At 38.0% G+C, this 17,956-nt stretch overlaps 2 protein-coding genes and 1 pseudogene across 12 annotated transcripts; 2 read left to right on the top strand and 1 right to left on the bottom strand.

The window, feature by feature from the left end:
• Positions 1 to 272: 272 nt before the first annotated feature.
• LOC117922608 (putative disease resistance protein RGA3) lies at positions 273 to 8,398 on the bottom strand. Of its 10 annotated transcripts, none has more exons than XR_004652516.1 (4): positions 5,576 to 8,398; positions 4,162 to 4,369; positions 3,762 to 3,901; positions 273 to 555 (listed from the first exon to the last, which is right to left on the bottom strand). XR_004652516.1 is itself a non-coding variant. In XM_034840769.1 (2 exons), the coding sequence occupies exon 1, from the start codon at positions 8,333 to 8,335 to the stop codon at positions 5,615 to 5,617; it is 2,721 nt and encodes a 906-aa protein (XP_034696660.1). In that variant the 5' UTR covers positions 8,336 to 8,398; the 3' UTR covers positions 273 to 555; positions 5,576 to 5,614. The 10 variants fall into 10 exon arrangements, 2 of the variants coding, with proteins under 2 accessions (XP_034696660.1, XP_034696658.1); XR_004652515.1 differs by having other exon boundaries at positions 3,762 to 3,887; XR_004652518.1 differs by having other exon boundaries at positions 3,762 to 4,369; positions 5,576 to 7,940; positions 8,024 to 8,113.
• LOC117922610 (putative disease resistance protein RGA4) lies at positions 1,164 to 4,312 on the top strand. 2 transcript variants are annotated; one of them, XM_034840770.1, is made up of 2 exons: positions 1,164 to 1,513; positions 4,150 to 4,312. In XM_034840770.1, the coding sequence occupies exons 1-2, from the start codon at positions 1,202 to 1,204 to the stop codon at positions 4,285 to 4,287; spliced, it is 450 nt and encodes a 149-aa protein (XP_034696661.1). In that variant the 5' UTR covers positions 1,164 to 1,201; the 3' UTR covers positions 4,288 to 4,312. The 2 variants fall into 2 exon arrangements, with proteins under 2 accessions (XP_034696661.1, XP_034696662.1); XM_034840771.1 differs by lacking the exon at positions 4,150 to 4,312 and adding an exon at positions 2,476 to 2,657.
• Positions 8,399 to 8,704: 306 nt separating the features above from the next.
• Positions 8,705 to 17,495, top strand: LOC117921995 (annotated as a pseudogene).
• Positions 17,496 to 17,956: the final 461 nt, after the last annotated feature.

Genomic DNA, 17,956 nt, shown 5'->3' with positions numbered 1-17,956 from the left:
TCAATTTTTTTTTTTAATACATACATGAGATTGTTTGCTCTTAATAAATATGTATCTAAAGGACATACTAAAAGTTATTAACAAGAATTTAATTAGAGATTAATTCAGGGAATATTTATTCATCATTGTCCAAGTAATTTCATATGCTAGGGTTACAAAATTTTCTTTCAATATTAATTAAATAATTATTTTAACCCATTTAACTTTAAAAAAAAAGAATAAAAAATAAAAAATAAAAATGATAGTTTGGCCATCTTTATGCCTAAAAATTATTTAAATAAGGAAAGTGGACTAATGAATTAGCATTTGAAAAAGTGATTTTGTTACAAGTAATAAATTGGTATACAACTAAACAAATAGGGAATAGATGTTTACATTAAGTGTGCTTATATTAATTAAAAGAAAAAAAACAACAAAGGGTATTAAGGGGAGTAGATGTTACCCACTTATTATTTTGCTTATGTATTTATTTATGTACTCACCTGCTAAGGATGATCTGGTCTAAGTTGGCAAAGAAAGCAAACCCTGGTTGTTGGGTTGTTGTCATCCATTTTCCTGCCAATCAAATATTAATATTAATATGAATAGTATTAACGTAACTATTATAGTCAATGGATGTTATTAATATTATATGAACAAATAAATGATTGTCAACCATCTAATGGAATCGGATGATGCATAACAGACCTGAACTAAAACAAACAATGAGGACTCCAACCTCCCCAAGAAATGAGGGTAAAAACAAAGCTGAAGGTGAATATTTAAATCATGCTTAGTTCCTGAGTTGAGAAAAAGAAAATAGAAAAAAAGATAGAAGCAAAAGAAAGGAGCTACAAACATGACCCAGGGAACCATTATCTTCAAGATTGTCATTGCCACACACCAAGAAGAAAGACAAAAATGAAACCAAAATTGAAAAATAAAACAAAGCAATTATCAGCAAACACAATAACCGTAAGAATCTTCTAAGAATAAAATTTGGAAAAATTGAAATTGAAATTGAGAAATAAATGAAATAAACTAATGCTCATATTATAAACACTTTGAGAAAAAGGAAAAAGTCTCATCCTCTTGAAGTCAACTTGGTGGTTGGGCGATTTATATGAACTCAACTACATGATTGCAGCTACAAATGAGGACATAAGCTGAAACTTTTATGTCCATCATTCATTTCTCAATTCTGCCCAATTCATCACACAGCATGGCTGATGCCCTTGTTTCCATTGTCTTGGAGCGGTTGGCTTTAGTAATCCAACAGCAGATTCAACAAGAGTTGAGACTGGTTGTGGGTGCTGAAAATGACACCCAAAAGCTCACCAACACACTCAAGAACATCCGAGCAGTTCTTGTGGATGCAGAGAAGAGACAAGTTAAGGATGAAGCTGTAAAAATTTGGCTAAAAGATCTCAAAGGATTGGCATATGACATGGACAACGTGCTGGATGAATGGAGCTCATCAATTCTCAAAGTCCAAATTCAGGGAGTTGACAATACTCTCACTCACAAGAAGAAGGTGTGCTGCTGTATCCCTTTCCCTTGTTTTCTTATTTGTGGTATCCACCTACGTCATGACATCGCTCTTAAGATAGGAGAAATCAATAAAAGACTAGATGTGATTGCCCAGGAGAAAGATAGGTATAATTTTAATTTAATTTCAGGCATGGAAGAGCCTGAGAGACCAAAAACTACCTCTTTTATTGATGTATCAAGGGTAGAAGGTCGAGGCCAGGATAAGGATATCACAATAAGCAAATTGTTGTGTGGCAGTAGTAAAAAACATTGGATCTCCATATCATCTCAATCGTAGGTTTGGGAGGTATTGGAAAGACAACGCTTGCCCAACTAGCCTACAATGATGTTAAGGTGTGTTCCCATTTTGACAAAAGGATTTGGGTATGTGTGTCAGACCCTTTTGATGCAATGAGGATTTCAAGGGCAATACTTGAAGCACTTGAAAGAAAAACTTCTAGTCATCTCCATGAACTTGAAATTTTACAACGAGAAATTCAAAACTCTATTGCAAGAAAGAAGTTCCTATGAAAACTAACAGATTTGGGAGCTGGTGAATTGTCTCAAGTGTGGAGCACCGGAGAGCATAATTTTGGTGACCACCTGTAAAATGGGATGGCTAGAATGATAGGAACTACCTACACACACCCACTTGAAGAATTGTCTAAGAAGCAATGCTGGTCACTGTTCAGTAAGATCGCTTTTTTTTGGCAAAACTAAGAAAGATATTGAAGAATTAGAAGAAATTGGCCAAAAATTAGCAGACAAGTGCAAGGGCTTGCCTCTTGCTGCAAAAACTTTGGGGAGTCTCTTGTGTTTAAAAGAGAGGAAAGAAGACTGGGTAAATGTTTTTGAATAGTGAAGTATGGCAACTGGAAATGTTCGAAAGAGATCTTTCCCCTGCTTTATTACTGAGTTACTATGATTTGTCTTCTGCAATGAAATGTTGTTTCTCGTATTGTGCAGTGTTTCCAAAAGATCATGTCATAAAGCGGGATAATTTGATCAAGTTGTGGATGGCCCAGAGTTACCTCAGCCCTAGAAGTAAAGAGATGGAGACCATAGGTCATGAGTACTTTGAAAGCTTAGCAATGCGCTCTCTTTTCCAAGATTTTGTAAAAGACAATGATGGAAATATAATAGTGTAAGATGCATGACATAGTGCATGACTTCGCCCAATTTTTGACAAAAAATGAATGTTTTATCATGGAGGTTGATAATGGAAAAGATCTGAGGCTAGAGTCATTCTATAAAATGGGTCGTCATTCAAGTATAGTATTTTCATATAGCAGCCCCTTTCCTGTCTCTATTTTCAATATAGAGAATCTACAGACTATCTTAGTTATGTCTCGAGGCAACTTACATATTCATAAAGGGCTACCTAATATATTCCAATGTTTGCAATCTCTTAGAACATTAGAATTGGCCAACAACTCAATTGAAGAACTTCCCAGGGAGATAGCACAGCTGATACATCTCAGGTATCTTAACTTGTCGAATAATGCTTGGTTGAAAGAATTGCCAGAAGCTATGTGCAAATTATGTAATTTGCAAACCTTGACACTTAGTCGGTGTTGGCGTCTTGAGAATCTACCTCAGGGGATGGGAAAACTGATAAACTTGAGACATCTTGAAACAGACGGCACTCTTTAAAGGGTGTTTCCCAAAGGAATTGGCAGATTAAGTTCACTTCGAACATTGGCAGAGATTGCTGTTTTGGGTGATGACGGTGATGATAATTCACTCAAAGTGGGAGACCTGCAAGACTTGAACAATCTTTGTGGGCATCTTGCAATAAGTGGATTGGGTAATGCCAGGGATGCAAGGGTGGCAGAGAAAGCAGACTTAAAGAAAAAGAAGCATCTCCATATTTGAATTTCTATACAGATAAGGAAGAAGCAGCAGAGGGGATGAAGATCGTGGCTAAAGCCCTACAACCCCATCAAGACCTGAAATCTTTAGGCATATACCATTACAATGACATCAAATTCCCCAATTGGTTGACCACATTGCTAACCCAATTGACAACACTTAAGCTGGAAGGGTAGTATAAAGTGCACCCATTTGCCTTCCTTGGGAAAACTACCTCAGTTGGAGGGGCTTGACATTTGGGGAATGGTTTCCTTCAAGTATGTGGGTCATGAATTTTTGGGAACAATAACAATAACACAACAATTGCATTCCCAAAGTTGAAGAAACTGACGTTTGCTTTTATGGAGGCATGGAAAAAGTGGAAAGTAAAAGAAGAATACCATGTTGCAATAATGCCATGTCTCCGTTCATTGACAGTGGAGAAATGCCCCAAGCTAGAGGCCCTGCCGGACTGCTTGCTCCGGATGACGCAGCTGTAGACTTTGTGCATCTACGATTGTCTTGCCCTAAAAAAATACCTCTGAATAGTCCACACATTTCGGTAATTACTGATTTATTTATTTTCTGTTAATTATTTGGCATCATATATTCTTCTATTTCCCCTAAAAATAGTTGAAATTGACAATGCTTTCTTGGTTAATCCATACTCTTAATCATTGAAGACCTTTTTCTCTATTTTCTTAATTTTGTCCCTGTGCTATGTAGTAATCCAACACTGGCTCCGGCTTTGATCTTCTTTTAGGGTTTTCTTGTTATGATTTTGAATAGATCAACACTGACCTTTGGGTGAAGAAATCTCCCGCCACAACCAAACCCACCGCCATGGCTGGTTACTGCCTCATCACCACCATCCCGGAAGCTGTTCTCGGCACTAATCATTGGAGAATCCGCCTTTCACTGCCATGAATAATTCGGCATCGCCCAATCCGCCGCCGTTTGTCGCCAACCGTTGTCTTCCTCAACGTCTCTTACTCTTCAATGGAGAAGCCTGAACTTTATAGAGCCCTCCATAAACAATAAAAATGAGAGTTGGCTTTGATCCTTATTGTCTCTGGTTTATGAGAATTGAGAAGAGAGGTGATTCAGGAATTTCTCCCTAAACTCTGTTTGGCAGCTAATTTCCAGTGTGTGTTATTTTGTTTCTCCAAGGGCTGTTTTGATGGCTTGTTTTGAACATAAAGTATTTTTAAAATAGAAAAATGTTATCTAAAACAGTTATTAAACAAGGTCTTAATCTTCTCAATTAATTTTGGCTTCTATTTCACCCATCATTTCAATAGGATTATACTAAAATTTGTGGTGTCACTTTAATCATCTTAATTAATTTTGGGCTTCAAATTCTATTTCATCAACGATTTTAATAGGGTTTTGTAGAATTTATAATTGCGAAGAACTTTAGATCACTCCGTTCCCTAGCCCTAGATCATATAGGGTGTATGTTATCTACCTAGGCTTCTCTATATCTAATGCAACATAATATAACATCAAAAAACCATTATAATAATTAGATATAGAGAATGTAGTAATCATACATTCAATTTGAATGTTTCTAAATCGTTTCTAATTCGATGAAGATGTCAAAAACCATTGTAGAAGTTCTCTACCTGGTACTCTTCAATTGCTCTCTTTCAAGGGTATAAGCATGAGAAAATGGTGAACTTTTCTCTTTAGAAGACAAGTAGGGTTTTTCTTTTTGAAAGCTCTTTGGAAGATGATAGAAAAAAGACTAAAATCCTATCCCTTAAGGGGTATTTATAGGTTTCTTTGTTAGGCTTAAGTGACTTGATCCTAAATTGGACTTGGGTCACCTAAACCAGTCCACTTAAGATCACATATGACCACCTAAAATCTCTTCTACACGGCTGTTGGAGCTTTTTCAAGGTATTTGATCATGTAACAAAACACTTTTAGAATAGAAAAGGTTTCAAGTTTAGATGAGGTATTTTTGTACAAAAGGATTTCATTTTTTTTTTTTTAAAAGATTTCTCTTAATTTATTTTTAAATTTTGCAAGGTATAGATATTATAGGATAAACACTTTAGTAACATTGTAAATGTGCCAAAATGGACCTATGGATACAAGATAATAATGTTATGCAAAATGGAAAGCTATAGAAAAAGAATATTTATTGAATATATTAATGTGTGCGATTATGGATGCAATGGAAATGAAAACTAAGATAAATTCTAATTACCTGTAACAAGAGCGACATGAGGTGAAGTGAGATGACCATTCAGTCGCATCTACATTTGACTTGCGGGATATGAGATATTTTGTGTCGATCCTCTCCGATATCCTTTCGATAGCGTCGTTCCAGAATAGGAGAAGATCTGATGTTCAATATCTGCAATGTTGTCCTCTGGAGCACGTGATCCGGCAGTCCCTCCAGCTTTGGGCAGCCTCTCATAATCAAGTGATTGAGACATGGCATTATTGACCTCTCTTCTTTTTCTTTTATTTCCCATTGCTTCAATTCATCCAAACCAGAAATAGCCAATTCCTTCAGCTTTGGGAATACTGTTGATGATGATCCCAAAAACTCACTACCTATGTATTTCACACCGTACATTTTCCATATCCCCAGCTCCTCGAGGACACGCAGTTGCCCCAAAGGAGGCAAACATGGACATCTTTCGCAAAACTTGAGGTGAAGTATTTTCAGTTGAGCTAATGATGAACCCATCATCCAATTGGGCCACTCTCTGTCACCATAATAATATATATGTAGAGCTTTCAAGTTTGGATGGGGTTGTAGAGCTTCAGCCACACCCTTGGTCCCCTCCTCTCTACAAAATCCCAATGTCAAATCTTGGAGGTGTACCTTATTCTTCAATTCTGCTTTTTCTGCCTCCCCTGCATCTTTCACTTCATCCAACCCTTGAATGGAAAGATCTCCTCTTAGGTTGTTCAAGTTTCTCAGGTCTCCTATTTGGCCTTCATCATTGCCATGACTACTCACAATGAAAACATTCAATGTCTGAAGAGAGCTTAATCTTCCAATTCCTTTTGGCAAGCCCTTATTATTAAGAAAAGAATTTTCAAGATGCCTCAAATTAATTAGTTTACCCATTGCCTGTGGTAGTTTCGGAAGACTGGAACATCCTTGAATATTTAAGGTTTGCAAATTATATAAATCATAAATTGTTTCAGGCAACTTCTTCAATTTTCTACAAAATGATAGATTAAGGAATCTTAAATGTATCAATTTTCCTACCTCCTTAGGAAGTTCCTCAATCAACTGATTGCTGCTCAAATCCAATGCCCTGAGACATGTCAAATGCCTTAACAAATTAGGTAAGGCTACAAGAACACTTGACTTGAATGCTTCCTTAGCCAAGAGGGTGTGTAGATTCTTCATGTTATAAGTGGAGACGAAATTAGGGATACTCTCTCGGACAACTAAGGTGATATGACGAATCTTTTTGAAGGATAAATCTATGCTCTCCATTTGTTGGTTGTCAACCTCCACAATAAAGCATTCATTTTGAGTCAAAAATTGAGCAAAATCATGCACTATATCATGCATCTTACAACGTATTATATTACCATCAGTATCTTTTTCAAAATCTTGGAAGAAAGACCGAGCAGCTAAATATTCAAAGTACGTTCTCCCAACCATCTCCATCTCTTTACTCCCATCAGATTTGAGATAGCTTTGTGCCATCCACAACTTGATCAGCTCATCTCTCTCAATAACCGAGTCTTTTGGAAAAACAGCACAAAATGAGAAGCAGCGTTGAATTGCAGGGGGCAGATCATAATAACTCAACAACAAAGCAGGGGAAATATCTCTCTCAAACTCATCTAGCTGCCATACTTCACTATTCAATACGTACTTCCATTCTTCCTCGCTATTTTTTATGCGCAAGAGGTTCCCTAAAGTTTTTATAGCGAGGGGCAAGCCCTTGCATTTGTCTGCTATTTTCTCACCAATTTCTTTTAATTCTTCCTCTTTCTCCCAATTACTCCTTTCAGAGAAAGCTATTTGATGGAATAATGCCCGAGATTGCTCCAAAGACAGCTCCCCCAAGGGATGCTTGTACGTAGTTCTCATCATCTTAACAACACTCTCTTTGCGTGTGGTCGCCAGAATTCTACTCCCTGCTGCTCCGCAGTGGAGGGTGTTCTTCAGTTGTTCCCACAATTGATTGTCTTCAGTCCACACATCATCTAGCACAAGAAGGAACTTCTTTCCAGAGACACACGTTTGAACTTTTTGTTGTAAAGCTTCCAAATTATGGAGATTAGGAGACGCTTTCTGGATGATTTCAACAATATCCCTAAAAATTCTGGCTGGCTCAAAAGGATCAGAGACACAGACCCATATTCTTTCATCAAAATGGGCCTTCACCTGTCGGTGGTTGTAGGCTAGTCGAGCAAGAGTTGTTTTGCCCATGCCTCCCGTCCCAAATATGGAGACGATGTAGAGGCCAGATTTCTCTTGACGCATCTTACCCAACAAATGGTCTAATATGATTTTTTCATCCATATCCCGACCGTACACCTCTGAAATATCAATTGCAGAGGTAGTTATAAGTCGCTGTGGTCGCTCCTCACTCCTACTAGAGACAAAATTAAAATCGGTCCGTTCACTTGCAACTTGCTTGAAACGGATGAAAGGGGAGGGCATACAGAAGCTTACCTTCGTCTTAGACGTGGAAGCATTTTCAACTCCCTCCATCTGGAATTGAAAAATAGCAATGCTCCACTCATCCAGCACGTCCATCATTTCGTAGGCCATGTCTTTGAGCCTCTCCAACCAACCTTGGACAGATTTTTCCTTCACTTTTCTCCTCTCGGCATCTTCAAGAACATCTCGGACGGAGCGGAGTGTGCTTTTGAGACTTTGAATTTCTGATTCAACACCCGGAACCAGAGAAACTTGTTCATGAATCTGCTGTTCAACAACCGAAGTTAAGCGTTCCAGCACAATAGAAACGAGGGCATCAGCCATGGGGAGGGTGAAGAAGGTGGGATTGATGAATGAATAAAGGCGAGTGAGATGAAGAGATACGATCTGCAGGTTTAGTGAGTTCAATACTTTAATTATGGTCTATACTTTTGTAGGACGGTGGTGGGGCACCATACTTAAATTTTCCTTCTATATTAAATTTTTGACGCGGCTCTACCGGCAACTTGCCCCACTGACCTCAGTTTTTTTGCCTATTTTGGGAAAGTTAGGTTTTGGGCTCTTGATACGGAATATATATGGTTTTGAAAACCCAATTGTATAAAATATGAGATGTCACTGTTAATTGGTAAAATAATATACAAAACATGCACTATTTCCTGTTTATTTTTACTCTTCCCAGATTGCCCCTAAATTTCTCCATCTCATCAGCAAATCCTCTCCATGTCAGCAGAACAATTTGAAACTTGAACTCGTTCTCAAAGCTGAAACACAAAGAAACCCGACCCGAGAACCAAAAGTAGTGAGTCTCTCTCACTTCTGGTCATTTTGCCCTAACCCCATCTCATGAAATTCCCAATTTCGATATTCCATTTCCAGTTTTTGGGAGCCAATGAAAATCGTAAACCTAATGCTCAGTGCATCCACTCAGTTATCGTTGAAATCAATTTTGTTAGGGTGTATTCAGCGGAAGAATGCGAAGAGCATTTCGAAGAAGCTGTGCGACACCGTTTCGGAGTTGGCGTCGTCGATTTTGCTGGAGAACGGGTGGCCGAATCTGTTGTCGTATATGTTTCAGTGCGTGACCTTCGATTCGACGAAGCTTCAGGAGGCAGTGTTCTTGATTTTTGCTCAGTTGGCGCAGTACATCGAGGAAACCCTAGTTTCTCATATCAAGCATCCATACTCAGATGTTTTTGCAGAGTCTGACGTCGTCGTTGAGCTCCAATGTGAAAATCGCGGCCTTGAGCGATGCAATTAATTTCATTCAGTGTTTGTCGAGTTCGACGGACCGGGATCGGTTTCAGGACTTGTTGCCGGCGATGATGCGCACGATAACAGAGGCGTTGAATTGTGGGCAGAAGGCGACGACAAAAGAGGCGCTCAAGTTGTTGATCGAATTGGTCGGGACAGAGCCGTGGTTTCTGAGACTGCAGTTGGTGGATGTGGTGGGGTCTATGTTACAGATTGCGAAGGCTGAGACCCTGGAGGAGGGAACGCGACATTTGGCGGTGGAGTTCGTGATAGCTCTGGCAGAGGCGAGGGAGCGCGCACCTGGGATGATGAGGAAGTTGTCGTAGTTTATAAGTAGGCTTTTTGCTATATTGATGAAGATGTTGTTGGATATTGAGGATGATCCAGGGTGGCATAGTGCGGATAGCGAGGACGAGGATGCGAATGAGAGCAGTAATTACAGTGCTGGGCAGGAGTGTTTGGATAGGTTAGCTATTTCATTGGGTGGGAATATGATTGTACCTGTTGCTTCAGAGCTTTTGCCGGCATATTTGGATGTGCCGGAGTGGCAAAAACACCATGCAACTCTGATTGCTCTTGCTCAGATCGCAAAAGTCTGTTCAAAGGTATTGGAATTGTTATTTTCTTTTTAATTTTGCTTTGTTTTTTTTTTTTTTTTCAAAAGTACTTTGATTAAATTCTCATAGGATTTTCATGGAGTTGTTCTTTTCTCTTAAATTGTTTTTTCTTTCTTTCTTTTTTCCAAAGTACTTTTATAAAAATCTCATAGGATTTTTTTGTATTCTAACTGCTCACTTGGTGGAGTTTATCCGGAATTTAGCATAATTCTGGTAATTGAGTTTGGTTGTGAAGTATTTAACCCAATTTTCATTAAGGAAAATTATTTACTACCTTTGTTAAAAACACATACTTCCCACACTAAGGAAGGTGAATATTTAACATTTTGGAGTATGGGTTGAAAGGTGGTCAATTTGTTTTGAAATGAGAGGAAACAATAATGGGAATACATTGTTAATATGGTTTGTTAGTATAGGTTGTTAGTTTGTCTGTGTTGCTTGTTTGTTTGTATTTATTAGAAATAAATCGTAATAGTCCCTACATGCTACTATAGTTATTCATTCTGACTATTTTATTTTCAGGTGATGATAAAAAATTTGGAGCAAATGGTGACAATGGTTTTGAATACATTCCCAAATCCCCATCCTCGTGTGCGATGGGCAGCTATTAATGCCATTGGGCAACTGTCCACAGACATGGGCCCAGATTTGCAAGTTCAGTACCATCATTGAGTGCTACCAGCTCTAGCTGCATCTATGGATGACTTCCAGAATCCACAGGTGTAGGTTCGTAATTTTTTATGCGTGTTTTTGTCTATATCTTAACCAGTTATGAATGTTATCTTGCTATATTTTAACGGGCAAAAATTTTATCTTGTTCTCATGGATGCAAACTATTACGTGGTTATCTTATTTGTTTCTTTGTTTGTTTGTTTATTCGATGGCTACATTATGCCTTCTAGATGCCAAGTCACTTATATTTTTCTTTTTTTGAATTTTGTAAACATAGTTATAATTTTTATGTCTGGATCAATCTTGGTAGCTTTTTTCTCATAGGCAAAATGCTTTTCTAATTTTATTATCTGTAATGGGTGATTTTGTCGATGTAGAAGTCTGGATATTTCGGCACTTAGAACTAAAATAGGAAATGCCCCCAAGAGTAGTGAATAGGTTCTTTACAGTTTGGTTGACTGGACTGTGGTTGCTTTCCAATATTTGAATTTTTTGCCATCAGAATAAGTAGGTATTTCTGATCTGGTATGCTGGTGGTCCTTTTCAAATCTCTTTACGTATTTGTTAAATCTTGTTAACACAACATAACTTATTCATTTTACCTCCAATTCCATGAGATGAATTGTGGCAATAACTGATTATGCTCTTTATGAGGTGAGAAACCTAAAAGGAAATGTAATTGCCCTATGGATTATTTTATAAGAGAAGATCATAGTGGGAAAAAACAGCACGTGGGAATCGTGGTATGGATGTATTTGATTGTGTTGTTGGAAAATTATGCTTTAGTTTTGAATGATAACGGGTTTGAATTTTTTTCCTGTTTAAAATTTTGGAACATGGTATGTTCAGAAATTATGGGGAAAAAGATTTTTTTTTTTTTTTTTGGGTTTAAGTTCCTTTTGTCGGGGAGTTGGAAGCATTTGCAAATCAAGAGGACTGCCAAAGGCCTAATTGATTGATAGATGATATGACATTGCAAAGGGTGGAGGGTTGTATACTTGTATCATGCAAGATGTATCTATTCCTATCAAATCAATAGGAAAAGTAGGTTGTATTGCACAATATCAAATATCGTGTTATATATTATTTCATATCATGTGATATAACATGACACATTTTCACAAGATAATCCAAACTGTCCCTTTTCTTTTAGGTTTTCCCCCCTTTATATCGTAAATTTTCAAATAGTTCTCTCCAAGAAGCTTCAAATCCAATTTTATTTTGTTCCATATCTTTCTTTACATGGAAAATATTTTTTTGGACACAAGTTTGGAAGGATTTCAAGTCTTTTTGAGGTTCCCCATTAAATGTAATTTTCTTTATTTATTTGTGTTTTATGGGTCTCCTTTGGTTACCTTCCATTTCTCTTCCCTCTTGTATAAAAAATGAGTTGATAAAAGGTGCTTTTACACGCTTATAGTCTTCTTTCGATATATTGATTAGGTAATTTTTGTATGTATGTATGAAATATTTTTATGTGTGAGATAGTTGATAAAAGGTGTTGCACATTTTATATGTGAAATTTTTTTTTTCTCCTATCTAGTTTCTAACTACAGATTGGATTGCTAGGGTCATTGAACATGTTAGAACCAATATGACTTTATGAAAAAAATTACATAGAATTAGATAGGTCATTCATTAGAGAATTGGTTGCTAGAGATTTTGGTTGCAGTTGTGAATTTTTTGTTAATAGGAAAATAAAATTTTATTAGAAGGCGTTTAGCAAAAATGGAAGTACACCATGAACACAGGAATTATGAAGGGAAAGTTGTGTTTTGGGGCCCCATTTCCCAATAATATTGTTTTCAAAACCCAAGTTTGCATAACCCAAGATATGTCCACTATTTCAAGAAAATTTTTTCTTTTCATGCACTCTGGTCTGAGGTGTTATTTCATACCGAAAATGCCTTCCCCTTGGGCCAGCTCAACAGACTCATATGTGAACCGGAACAAATTTCTCCCGGATTTTGCTTCTTGGGTTCCCCTTTGTGACCCTTAGAGCATCCCATTATGTGGTTCTCTTGAGTACTCAAGAGGTCCACCAAAGGTTTTTTGGGACTGTAACTTAGGTACTACCTTAAGGGCCCTTAGGTACTGCCTTAATGGCCTTTAGGTACTACCTTAAGGGACCCTAGGTACTACCTTAAGGTAAACATGAACTAAACCTCTCCCAAGCCTCAAGTCTTCCTTTGTGACCCTTAGAGCATCCCATTATATGGTTCTTTTGAGTGTTGAAGTGGTCCACCAAAGGTTTTTTGGGACTGTACCTTAGGTACTACCTTAAGGGCCCTTAGGTACTACCTTAATGGCCTTTAGGTACTACCTTAAGGGACCTTAGGTACTACCTTAGTTAAACTTGAACTCAACCTCTCCCAAGCCTCGAGTCTTCCTTTGTGACCCTTAGACCATCCCATTATGTGGTTCTCTTGAGTGTTGAAGTGGTCCACCAAAGGTTTTTTAGGATTGTACCTTAGGTACTACCTTAAGGGCCTTTAGGTACTACCTTAATGGCCTTTAGGTACTACCTTAAGGGATTCTAGGTACTACCTTAGCTAAACTTGAACTCAACCTCTCCTAAGCCTGGGGTCTTCCTTTGTGACCCTTAGAGCATCCCATTATGTGGTTCTCTTGAGTGTTGAAGTGGTCCACCAAAGGTTTTTTGGGATTGTACCTTAGGTACTACCTTAAGAGCCCTTAGGTACTGCCTTAATGGCCTTTAGGTACTACCTTAAGGTAAACATGAACTAAACCTCTCCCAAGCCTCGAGTCTTCCTTTGTGACCCTTAGAGCATCCCATTATATGGTTCTCTTGAGTGTTGAAGTGGTCCACCAAAGGTTTTTTGGGACTGTACCTTAGGTACTACCTTAAGGGCCCTTAGGTACTACCTTAATGACCTTTAGGTACTACCTTAAGGGACCTTAGGTACTACCTTAGCTAAACTTGAACTCAACCTCTCCCAAGCCTCGAGTCTTCCTTTGTGACCCTTAGAGCATCCCATTATGTGGTTTTCTTGAGTGTTGAAGTGGTCCACCAAAGGTTTTTTGGGATTGTACCTTAGGTACTACCTTAAGGGCCTTTAGGTACTACCTTAATGGCCTTTAGGTACTACCTTAAGGGACTCTAGGTACTACCTTAGCTAAACTTGAACTCAACCTCTCCCAAGCCTTAGGTCTTCCTTTGTGACCCTTAGAGCATCCCATTATGTGGTTCTCTTGAGTGTTGAAGTGGTCCACCAAAGGTTTTTTGGGATTGTACCTTAGGTACTACCTTAAGGGCCCTTAGGTACTACCTTAATGGCCTTTAGGTACTACCTTAAGGGACCCTAGGTACTACCTTAACTAAACTTCAACTTAACCTCTCCCAAGCCTCAGGTCTTCCTTTGTGACCCTTAGAGCATCCCATTATGTAGTTCTCTTGAGTGCTCAAGAGGTCCACCAAAGGTTTTTTGGGACTGTACCTTAGGTACTACCTTAAGGGCCTTTAGGTACTACCTTAATGGCCTTTAGGTACTAGCTTAAGGGACCCTAGGTACTAGCTTAAGGGACCCTAGGTACTACCTTAAGGTAAACATGAACTCAACCTCTCCCAAGCCTCGAGTCTTCCTTTGTGACCCTTAGAGCATCCCATTATGTGGTTCTCTTGAGTGTTGAAGTGGTCCACCAAAGGTTTTTTGGGACTGTACTTTAGGTACTACCTTAAGGGGCCCTAGGTACTACCTTAGCCCATTATGTGGTTTTCTTGAGTGTTAAAGTGGTCCACCAAAGGTTTTTTGGGACTGTACCTTAGGTACTACCTTAATGGCCTTTAGGTACTAGCTTAAGGTAAACATGAACTCAACCTCTCCCAAGCCTCGGGCCTTCCTTTGTGACCCTTAAAGCATCCCATTATGTGGTTCTCTTGAGTGCTCAAGTGGTTTACCAATGGTTTTTTGGGACTGTACCTTAGGTACACCTTAAGGGCCCTTAGGTACTACCTTAAAGGACCCTAGGTACTACCTTAAGGTAAACTTGAACTCAACCTCTCCAAAGCCTCGGGTCTTCCTTGGTGACCCTTATAGCATCCCATTATGTGGTTCTCTTCAGTGTTGAAGTGGTCCACCATTGGTTTTTTGGGACTGTAACTTAGGTACTACCTTAAGAGCCCTTAGGTACTACCTTAATGGCCCTTAGGTACTACCTTAAGGGACCTTAGGTACTACCTTAACTAAACTTGAATTCTACCTCTCCTAAGCCTCGAGCCTTCCTTTGTGACCCTTATACCATGCCATTATGTGCTTCTCTTGTGTGCTAAAGTTGTCCACCCTTTGTTTTTTGGGACTGTACCTTAGGTACTACGTTAAGAGCTTTTAGGTACTACCTTAATGGCCCTTAGGTACTACCTTAAGGGACCCTAGGTACTACCTTAGTTAAGGATTCCCCCATCCTGTGATACTGCAGAAAGACCTTTGAGGGCTTTAATATTTGATAGGTATCTGACTCACACATCATGGTTGAACTTCTCAACATTCATGAACTCAAGTTCAATTATGCTCTAATGGTCTGTCACTTGTCCTGTATAATGCATGGTCTCTCTTCTCTTATTATTGAATGAAAGTTTAGATCACATTCAATACTAGTATTCTTACATAATGAATAAACAAATGCATATCATACATGCCAGTTAATTATGTTATAATCTTAGTGATTTTATTGAACATGCAAGCTAATGAGTTTGCTAGCTTACATGACAAATTTTTTTATAGATACACATTTTCCAAATAGAAATTGACTACCATATACTTCTTATGGTGATACAAAAGGTTGTGTAAAGGTTGAACTTGGAAAAAGGAAGCTGTGTAACCTTGGCAATTCAGAATCCATTTCTAAAAGTCATGCCTTGTACATTGCATTTCTGAAATGTCTTCATATTTGAATTGGCTGAAACATATCAATGAAGTGGAACCTTGGATGATGCAGAAATTGATTTTTACCTTTTTCGATAGGCGTAAGTCCGAAAGTAAACATAAGCATGAATGTGGCTGCTAAGAAAATAAATGAACATTTGAAAGACTGAAAGGAGAAGAGGCTTTTTTTCTTGCCTTTTTTATTTGTGTTGGGGGGTGGGGTTTGGTTTGGTTTGTTCTTTTTGGATTGAGATATGCGTAAAAAGAGGGATGCTGGTGCAAAATGTTGCGTGTCCAACTCTTGTGAATTTATTGTGGAATTAAATGCTGCTGTTGTCTAAATAACAGCTGATGTAAAAGTTTCAGAAAACATTTATAAAATTATATTTTCACAACATAAATAATAAACTTTCATATTTTGGCCCAAAATTATAGGGCTTTTTAATGTTGAAAACAAATTGTCCTATTCCATGCATTCTTCTTTTGTTTTCTCTTTGCTATTTTAATTTCAGCATATAACATATTAGCCTTTGCATTATTTGGATGTGTATAAATATCATTTCTTCAAACCTTTTCAGTTACTATGATCCATATAGAGGAGTGATCGTATATTTTCGAGTCATTGATGGGACTATAAAGAAAGGTGACAGGATTTATTTTATGGCTAGCAAGAAGGTAAAGTATTTCTTTCAAGTATTATTTGTTTTTTGTCTTTCTTTCCGAACTCAATTAAATTACATTGGCAGGCATTATTTTCTCATTGTAGATATTTGCACATGGTTCTATACACCACGTTCCATTTTCCATCAATGTAGTGTTATTCAAATAATTAACTTTGAAGAATTGTTGTGCATATTAAAGTTTTCTTTAGTGGTCTTTATGATCACTGTTTTGGTTTGAAAGATTCTAAATATTCGTGACATCCTTTATGCTAATTTCTTAACTGCTTAATCTTTGATTGCAGGATTATTATGCTGATGAAATTGGAGTTTTATCTCCCAATCAGTTCCAGGTTGATGAATTATATGCTGGTGAGGTACAATAATACATCTCAAACATTTGGTTCTTTATATGATTTCTTGGTTTCTGCCTTTTTTGATTCTTGATTGAGGTTTCTCTTATGTTTAGTTTTTGATGTGAAAAGTTGGTATGCATTTTCTAAGCGTACCATTTTCTGACTTAAATAGTAAATGTATATAGGAAATTGAGAAATGGTTCATGTAGAATGATGGCACTTTCCATTTGCAAGGCTCATTCAAAGCAAAGTTCATACAATAAATATACTTTAGGTAAAAGAGCAGACTAGGTTTAATGTGGGCTTACCCTTACTAGATCCATTTGTACATCTGAATGAATCATCTGGTTTGCATCAGACCTAGCTCATCTATAGATCATTAAATGTATGCTCGATTTGATAATCCAAATGAGGGATGATCCTGAAATCGAGGTAAAAGGGATATAGAGTGAAGCTGAGAGAGTAGTACATCCTGAAATGGAAGCAGGATGCATGGCTGGGAGTGACCAAAAGATTGGCTGGAATTGGATCACTGCCTGAATATTGATTTTACCTTATGAGGAAGAATGTATCCACAATTAGAATCATCATTTGTTAATTTTATGAATTTGTATTAGATATTTGTTGTTGTTATTGTTGTTGTTACTGTTATCAACCAGGTGCAATGACACTATTATTTGATCTTGTGATGGTGTAACAGGTGAATAACTATGCACTCTCAATGCACCTGAGGCAGGCTCAGCAAAGTAGCTCCATCCCTGGCCATTTCCATCCAGATGTCTTCTAAAGAACATGCTATTGTGCTTTTCAGGAGACAACTGTTGGGAAGCACTAAGAATATATAGACTGGCTTTTAACTTTGTAAGGTGTTGTCTCATACACAGATTATGCCTACGATTCGAAGACACTTAAATTAGTCTAAACTTACATTGTGAAGGGGTGCTTTTTGCCATCGTTCTCCTTGATTTGAAAATGGATGTGATGCCCATAAATGTTTGAAACTAGATGTTCAATGGTAAACTTCGTTTCTTTTTTTGGATAAAGACACAATTACCATATTTGTTTCTTCAACAACTTTTGTTTTGCCCCTTGATAGCCGTCTTTCTCATTGAGAGTTCGCCAGAGCCCATATTTATTCTCATGAGTAAGATTTTGCCTTCTTTTTTTCCTGGTGGGATCCACACTTGTTCATGCCTGGAATGAATATACCCTGAATGTGGGGTTAGGGTATCTCTTTTTACACAAGCAGAGCTTTGATTGCTCACATCACGAGCTATACCCTTGTTGCGCATTACGCGTGAGGTGATTCTTGAGATGGGATGATCACATTTTACTGTGTGTTGCCACAGGCATGCCATTGTTCTGTTTGGGTGCGAGTGAATTCGGTTTTGAATACTTTGCCCTTGATGCCTTTGCCTGAAGTGGTAATGAAGAGGACTGGGTGGGGTTGTGGGAGGCTTAAGGTTCCGAGTCCACCAGGAAAAAAATGTTACATACTAAAACG

The sequence above is a fragment of the Vitis riparia genome, chromosome 9 (assembly GCF_004353265.1).
Source record: "Vitis riparia cultivar Riparia Gloire de Montpellier isolate 1030 chromosome 9, EGFV_Vit.rip_1.0, whole genome shotgun sequence".
Lineage (NCBI taxonomy): Eukaryota > Viridiplantae > Streptophyta > Magnoliopsida > Vitales > Vitaceae > Vitis > Vitis riparia.
Note: the sequence above shows the minus strand (reverse complement) of the source record. Positions and strands in the feature narration are given on the sequence as shown.